This window comes from Syngnathus leptorhynchus, chromosome 13 (assembly GCF_054491065.1).
Source record: "Syngnathus leptorhynchus isolate UIUO chromosome 13, UIUO_Slep, whole genome shotgun sequence".
NCBI lineage: Eukaryota > Metazoa > Chordata > Actinopteri > Syngnathiformes > Syngnathidae > Syngnathus > Syngnathus leptorhynchus.
Genome location: NC_141207.1, coordinates 6,286,556 through 6,295,162, shown reverse-complemented (window position 1 = coordinate 6,295,162; position 8,607 = coordinate 6,286,556). Strand labels below are relative to the sequence as shown.

The window sequence follows — 8,607 nt, the reverse complement described above, 5'->3', positions numbered from 1 at the left end:
CTGAGGTTCAGATCTAATAGGCTAAAAGTTATCAGATTTATCGACCTTGTTCTCAATTTAAAGATGATCAGCTCAATTATTAAGGTTTGATCCAGAAGGTTTGGAATGTTTTGGGTATTTAAAAAAATCTATTTTTAAATGACATGTGATCTATTATATTCATATTATTCGGAATAAACTGTGATCAAATGATTGTGACCCTTCCATAAAGGTTTGAAATAATTTCCTGAATATTCGCCGCTTAAACAGATGCCTCCGGTTGCCACGGACAACGCCATTCAAACTGACTGTCCTCTCACAATGGTAAAAAAGTATTCTAGATGGTGGCCACTGTTCGTCAAGTGGTCTTTTATTTGAATGAAAATGCACGGTGCATGTCGATGAAGCAAATATTCCCAATCTGCTATGCTGCTGTCCAAATTCACTTTCATCGCCTTCCTTCTATGTCGTTAGTAGTGGTGGGGTTTTTGTTGTTGTCTTTTCTTGTCTCCCTTTGGTCTGTGAAAAATCTTTCTCTGCTTCTTGATGTCATTTCCTATTTTTCTATCTTCTTAATTTTTGATGCAGCTCTTGTCTCGGACGACATCAACTTGTTGAACAACCCTTATAAAAGCACCGTTAATTTACACAGTAGTTGCAATTATGGGTTGTTTTGGGTATTAAAATGATTAGTTGGCATCTTTTTCTACACATTCTTGCTGCTTAAACCAGCCAATCAAATTAATTCAATTCTATCTCTTACTGACTGTAAAATGAACAGAAAACCTCATGTGAGTATTAACGTCCTCATTCCTTTAACTGTGTAGTAAATAAAAACGAGGTCTATATTTCAAAACATTTTAAGAAGGCGTACGGCTTCATCCAAAGCCGATTTAAAGCGCTTCCCACTCGCGAGTGGCATCTGCTGCCATAACATTTTGTCACCCGGCCTACAGTTGTGATACAGTGATCAGAGGCAGAAATAATTAAGGTGACTTGTAGACATCGTCAGAGTGGCCTTAATAAGAATAGATTTATTTCGGCACTATGTGAGCTTTTGTTGTAGTTTGGAACAATGATAAAGCCACTTGGGTATTTTTTTCTTCCACCGGCAGTCATTGAAGTTTGCTTCTTTGAAATTTGTTTTATCTGAGAATAAACAAAAAGTTGGGAGACTGAAATGCTTTGGCCCCCGATCAACATCTGAAGAGGGTTTTTTGGGGGGACTTTAGCAGTCTTAGAAATAGGCAAAAAAGGTCATTCTGAAGGTCATGGCGTTTTGAAGACTAAAAAAGGAAGTGGTTTTTTTTTATCAACTCAGCAATCCAAATGCCACCATGAATTTTAAACTGAACACATAATAAAAGACCAATAATATGACAAAAAAGTTAATTCTCAGAGAAGTAAATTCATAAAAAAAAAGAATGATGTCATATGAATAGCAACCCTTCAATGCGGCTGGCCGATTAGAGCAACATGAACAAATCTTCCCTAAAATAAGCAGTGCTGAAAAGAATTCACCCAAATTAATTTCCAGTGTGTCACCGTTAATTTCCGGCTGCATGTCACATGGTCAGTTTGATATTTGGATAGCTTACAGATTTGAGCAAAGCCGATAAGTGGCGTCCAGGCCGCAGACAAATGAGGAGCTGTTAATACCGGAGGATGACTAATGAGCCTGATCCCGTCCAATCACCAAATAGGCCCAAAGCTTGTAATGACACATCATACATCCTAAATCTGAGAAAACCGAAAATCCTGCCGAGAGTTATGCGTTGTAAACTAATCCTCACTGTGCTGTGCTGTGATTAGAACTGCAGACGAGCAAATATCTGACCAAGGATTGTCCTCATTGGCGGGTCAGGCGGAAATTCTAGCCCGTCTTGAAAAGCCACCGCTCATTACTTTTCATGGCCTTTTTGTTTGGTGGTGTGAAAATAAAAGAATTACGTGACTGGGCTCAAAAGTTTGGCAAACACCTTGGGCGGGAACATAAACGCACAAAAAGTTTCACAATTTCTGTCAGGTGTCATCCATTGAGTTTCCTTGCAAATCCCTCTTTGGCTCAGCCTAATTGGAAAAGGCATGTTGTGTTTGAGGAAGCGTCAAGTTTTTACTGTCTCAACCTTAAAACTTTAATCCCATTTGTAGATTAAAGATGAGTGGATTTGGCCTTTTGACTTTGATGGACAAAATTCCTCTTATGGTCCGCCCCGCTTGGCGGGAGCTTGTCCGGGTAGAGAGGCTCCTCTGAGAATTTCCTTAATCAACGTAATGCATTCTGATCTTGATTGGAGAAGCTTGTGCCGGAGACACTTCCATCCTGATTAAAACGAAGAGAAAATAACATTCTTCAATTTGCCGTGCAGCTCATCTTAGTTCAGGTGGATCGAACAAAGAAAGAACCAATATACAATACATAGATGTCTGGCAGAGATAGACAATTGAACCTGTTATCTCCATATATGATGACAATATTTGCATTTTCACCACCCAAAAGGAAATGTATGATTAGACACACTCTTGCTGAGAGTGCAAAAGCATTGTAGGACTAAAATCCATTAAATTGATACTTTCACTGTTGGTAGAAGACTGGAGAGAAGCTATCAGAAAATATAAAGGCAACACATTGGATTTAATTTAATAATAATGATGATGATGGAAAAAATATTTCAAGAGAAATTAGTGAGCAGCCAAAACACTTTTTTTTTTTGTATGGTCATGTTGCAGACGCAAGCTTTTCCAATGAGTAAATATGTCAATAAGTTGGTCTGGTGATAAGAGCTTGTCTCTTCAACCTTTGGCTTAGTTTTCTCCCTTTCTATTGTCCCTGGTGACATATTTGCCCTTTGAGAGATATCTTGTTTGTACATTGGATCAGCTGCTTCGGCAGAAGAATCGTGGAGAGTGTGGAGGTTTGAAGCGGGAGAAAACTACGTGGCACAGTGTTTTGCCACCTTACCTTTCAGAGATCTTTTACTTTTTTTTTTTAAATATACGAATCAATCAATAAAAATGTGTGTGTTACATCGAAGTGAATTTTCACTAGCCCATCTATAGTCATTTTCATCACGTTAGCATTAAGCTAGCTGATTATTTTTGGTGAAACATTTTTTTGCGTACATTTATTTTTAATTCTCTTCTGTGTGAGCTTTACAGTAAATTTCAACTGGAAGTGACAAACAAACAGCTTGAAGCAAGCACACCTGGCCTCTTATTTGGAGAACCATGCTAGCGAGAGTAAGAACATTTGCTGAGAAATTTGTTTTAAAAGTGTGTTTTAATAAGTTTAAAGCATCTGGAAGGCGTAAAAGTATACAAAGAACGCTTTTTTTTTCTGTATATTGCTGATTTTGATGTAAAGGTTTGAAACAAATCCAAGGAAATTAAGAAATGTCCTTGTTAGATCACACTTGAAAAGTTGACAGGCGATTTTAGTTTGACATTGAAATGCACACGACAATAAAAAAAGAGCACTGCAAATGAGGAAAGGGCAAAGAGGACTGCAGAAACAGAATCTTCATGACATGAGCTTCTTTTACATGTCATCAGCGTTGGGCGGTAAGCCAGCAGAACGTTTGGGATTCAAAGTTACACTTGCTATGTGGCCGGTGACAGGGTCCATGTGGAAATGCCCTAGGGTTTCATCCTGACTGCGATTTGGAGACATGGCGTCCAGTTCTTGGTTCAGCTTCATGTTCCCCATCAGGGTGGTGATTTCCAATCCCGCATCTGCCGGGAATCGCCTCGGCGCCGGCTTCGATTCGTCTTGGGTGGCCAACGGAGGATCGATGACGTGCAGCACGCGGGAGGCCTGCACGTTCTGCAGGGCACGTGACTGGACTGTGAGAAAATTAAGAAACCAGAATGAAACACACACATCCCTGGAAAAGTCGATTATTCCAGTTGCCATCGTATGAAGCAAATATACAAAATACTTAGCTGTATTCATCGCCTGTTTTCCCTCAGTCATGAATAGCAAACCAAAAACTCTGGACATGCATAATATTTCATTCAATTTGATTGAATTTTTCCCTAAGGCTCCTCTCCGCACACCATATTGCGCATAAAAATTCAAGCAACATCAATAATGATCAGACTACTCATTACGGTCAAGGGTGAGCAGCTGATGAGCAAGAAATGGGCGGGGCACAACTCGACTGATCGCCAGACACTTCCTACTTATATTCGGACCTACTGACAATTTTGAAGCTTTGCTGAACTCAACGTGCATATTTTTTGGTATGTCAGAGGGAAGGTCATTAAAGTCAGCTATTGAAATTGACAGCAAATCCTCACACAGCTAAAAAAAACAAAACTCCAAAGTCATCCACATGTCACCTTTAACGGTCACACTGGGAGCTATTTGCCATTCAATGTTACTCACTTCTTACTGGGCTGAAGTCTCCTTGGCTGACTTTGGTGTCAGCGTAGGGCTTGAGGCTCGGGAAGAGGATTAGGGACAAGGACAGCAGGAGTACCTGAAGGGGATAAAGAAGTCAAAAGGAGACGAGAAAGCGTGAGGAAAGGGGGAAAAACACTGCTTGCATATTTTTCACGGAATGCATTTAGAGTTAATGTCGCTTAGACAAATGAATGCCACCCTCAAAAATTAAGCCTTCTATTTCCAGAGGTGTTAAGTGAGAAAGTACAGAAATCACTAATTTATTTGAATATTTATTTTTCACAAGGGTGCATGGTGACCCTGTACATTTTGTCCGATTTTTTATAAATTTTATTTTAAATGAATGTTTTTATTTAATAATCTAGTAATCCCGAATAAACAGGAAGCACCGTGTCGTTGGTGCATCTTTTCTGTGCTTCCCTAGTTGACATCATAACGTATTCAGTAACTGGGTTCTGACACACATCCGTATCCATTAAAGCTCGAATTTCAAATATTCTGCCTTGGGCGGCGTACGCTGTGCTACGGCACTGATCAAAGACCGAACATGGCTTCCATTCAAAAAAGGTACTTTTCGATTTGAAGATTGTGCTTTTTTTGTGTGTGTGTCTTCAGAGATTGTCATGTCATGATTGGGCTTTTATTTGGCTTTCACATTTTGGAACGCTATTTTCTTTTTTAATAGATTGGCCGACGAGTTCATACCAACACACACGTCCCGGTCTGGGCCGGCTTGTTAGATGTATTCATGACCAGAGCTTGGAGCCGACGCAACTGCTCCATTAGTGAACTGCGGAGACAAATCCATGAAAAAATAATCACAAAGAAGACAATGTACTGAGGGAAAATAAATGATGTGAAGGCAAAGAAAGATGTAGGAGAGGTTGTGAAGTGGATGACTCCTTTCGGATTACAGCGTGAGTGCTCGTGCACGGCTGGTAAAAGAAGAGTTTCATTTTATAGTCTCTTACATGTTACATTTCTCCAGCTGAGACACTTTCCGCTGAAGTTCCTGGTTATGTGCGCTGCATGCAGCCATTCTGAAAACACACATACACATCGAAAGAGTAGAAGTTATAGCTGGGAGCAGCCCTGTGCTCAAATTGGAAGGCTTGCCAAAATGGTTTGGTTACAACTGCTATTCAAACAGAACACTTCAAGTTATTATAATAAAATGCAAAGTTTGGATATTAAATTCATGTGTTATTCGCTCAATCACGATCCCTTGGTACATACTATGTTAGCGAGATGATTGCTGGATGAACGCAATTCACTGCCAGCCCAGTTGAAATTGAAATTTGACGTCTATAGCCGTCAATGGTAGTGAACGGGTTAACATTGGAAAATAGTGAGAAGAGATCAAAAGAAATGTTTTTAGTGACGCTACTGCTCAAATGCTCACAGCAATCTAAATGTGATGTGTAATTGAAAACTGTTACCTGCTTTCCAATCCATCAATGTACTCTTTCTTCTTTTTGCGGCTCTCCTGGGCCGACTGCTTATTGCGAATCTTTCTGCGTATTTTCTTCAGGATTCTTTCTTCATACTGATTGGAATAGATTTTTTTTTTTTGAGTGAGTGGTTTGAACTACTTTTGTTCTTATAACGAACCTTGGTGAGTGGCAGTTGGTTGGGTAGAGTCACGCCTTCCTTGGCGAGGAGCTTCTTCTCGTCTTCATTGAGAATCAGTTCTTGAATGGACTGTTGGAACGGCTGCGGAGGCTGGAGGGAAGACGGCACATGTGATTCAGTAGGAGGTGCTGCTCTTGATTACACTTCCTCACTGCCGTCGCCCGATTACAGCTTGCCGTCGGTCTCCCTGCGGCCTCTCAAGGCATAGTTAAATTAGCATGCCACTTGCCGCCATTGCTCTCATTCCCGCACCAAGCCTCTAGAAATCACAGTGTGATGAGCCAAGCGGCATTCTGCCACTCTTCGCCTTAATCAACTGGGCTGGAAAGCTTGGATCAATACTTGATTCTTTTTTACACTCTTTGTGTCTGATTAATCGAGATAAAAAGGAATGAAATATTTCCAATATTAATTAAGCACTGGCTTGGCTGCGTCTATTCAGAATGCTTTTTTTTGGTTTGTCAAATGACTTAATTGTGCTGTACTGAGATAAAACAGTATGAGAATGATGAGCAATAACTTTTTTTCTGACGATTATCTTCTACCGTAGTTTGTGTCCATGCAAAATAAGTTGATCTAACGTAGCATAATATGCTACATTTCAAGCCATGTTAGCTTAGCGAGTGCTACGATTTATATCCGTTCATATTTTGCTCATTTTTAAGATGAGTTTGATGACGATTGTGTATTCTGAATGTAACTGGTTACTTTAAAAAATAATCACTTCAATAACAAAGTTACGTTTCAAAAGAGTAATTGATGATGAGGAATCTGATAACAGATAACAGATAAGATAACAGTAGCAACACTGAATAATAAGCTTCCAAACGATGGTTGCGTCTTGCATCGAGTCGAGATTTCCGTTCCCACCAGAGTGTCGGAAACCGCAGAGGACCCATGTATACGAATCTTACAGACTCTCAAATTTAAAGAGTGAGTCAAAGCATCGTTATCACCCACAATCCTTCAATCCGCTCCCCCATTTTGTCTCACTTGCCGGCTCAGTTGTGCCACTCAGCAGGAGATCCTTAACAGTCAGAGACGAGCCGGAACACGGCGGATCTCTGTTTACGTCCGCGGAATATTGTGGATATCTCGTCCTCTCCGCGGGGTGCTCGCTTTCCCAGACATCTTCAAACACACACAAACACACACACACATGAATGAAACTAATATCACCATAAACAATCAGTATTGAGTTAGCTAGGAAGTTAACCAAGCTAACTTAGTTTGAAGGACGTTTGGGCCTCCAAGGCCGTCTTGGCCTGTGACCTCAGACCCATACTATGAATATCGCCGGGGGGGCTCTCAGGTCGCTGTGGGCTATCCATCTGATCCGAGGGCGGGTCCTCGCTGATCCCGCTGTCGCTCGGCGAGGGGGACCAGATCGGGGAGCCCGATGCTGATTCTCCTCCACTTAAAAGTGCATTGAGGAAGTCGGCATCCGCCTGTTCAGCCAGCTGGAGCATCTGCTCGGGTGAAAGCTTTGATTATTTTTCTTGTCTTGTATACGAGGTAACATGCTGAGATGATGGTTCAGTTACAAGGAATAGGGCTATTTGTAGATGATTGACGGTTTTACGCACATTGGGTTCCTGCTCTGGCCAGTGGTGCTGCCGGTTGCCTTGTGGTTCCGCTTCCTCGTGTCGAAGGATTCCATCATTTTGATCAAACAGCCAATCCAGCAGCTCTATGCCATCATACGCCTGCTGTCATGCGTCATTTGTTAAGTTACGTTTTCTGAAGTCACACTCAGGACAAAAGGCCACGACTGCCCCAGCCGCTTCTTTCCTGGTTGATCATGATTTGTCAGGTACAGTATGTTCCCTGCTCGTCAGCTTGACGCGTAAAAAGTCACCTTGTGGTTCAGTCAAAAGGTTTGTGCACCAAACCAAACACTATATTTTGACAATACCCCCAATAATATTTCACAGGATTAAAAACAAGATCAAAAATTCCAATTATTATAGTTTTTTTTTCCCCCAACTGAAACTGTCAGAAAGATATTCATTAAAACAATATATCTATTCTCTCTGCAGTTGGAATTACAATGAAACTCTGTGATCTTTTTCAAGTTATAGCAGCAGTATGAACTTATTAGATATCGCAAGAGCTGAATCTAAAATTCTCCCTCACAGTTTTGATTGACACTCCCTTAAAAGTATGTATTGTGGTCAAGTTATGAAACTGCCCAAAAATGAGGACTGATTAATGATCATAGCCGTATCCATTCAACTTCATAGTTAGAATCACAGAATAACCTGTAATACATTTTCACTGTGATATGTTGATATAAATATGATATTGACTATATTAAACTACAGTATTTACCTGGTCAGAGTAGTGCTCCATAGTTTCCCTTCTTGGGTTGTAAACCAAGGAGACCAAAAAAAAAAAAAATCCTGTCAAAATATCCTTTTTTTTTCCGTTGAGAAGCTCTGCTGATGAAGACTTTCTATTGAATCACTCAGCTGCTCTTGTTGGGTCCAAAGTTGAAACTCCAACGCAGCACACCCAGTCAGCCAGACTGCTTGTCCCCTATTGGACTAGATCAGATCGAACCTGATTGGCCACTTAAGCACACAATGTTA

General features: G+C 40.7%; 1 protein-coding gene across 1 annotated transcript; it reads right to left on the bottom strand.

The window, feature by feature from the left end:
* Positions 1-3,258: 3,258 nt before the first annotated feature.
* creb3l3a (cAMP responsive element binding protein 3-like 3a) lies at positions 3,259-8,474 on the bottom strand. The gene is made up of 10 exons (XM_085927636.1): positions 8,348-8,474; positions 7,603-7,725; positions 7,242-7,485; positions 7,014-7,147; positions 5,996-6,106; positions 5,824-5,930; positions 5,356-5,424; positions 5,090-5,174; positions 4,367-4,460; positions 3,259-3,822 (listed from the first exon to the last, which is right to left on the bottom strand). Exons 1-10 carry the CDS (start codon positions 8,366-8,368, stop codon positions 3,518-3,520), a joined length of 1,293 nt encoding a protein of 430 aa, XP_085783762.1. The 5' UTR covers positions 8,369-8,474; the 3' UTR covers positions 3,259-3,517.
* Between the last annotated feature and the right edge of the window lie 133 nt (positions 8,475-8,607).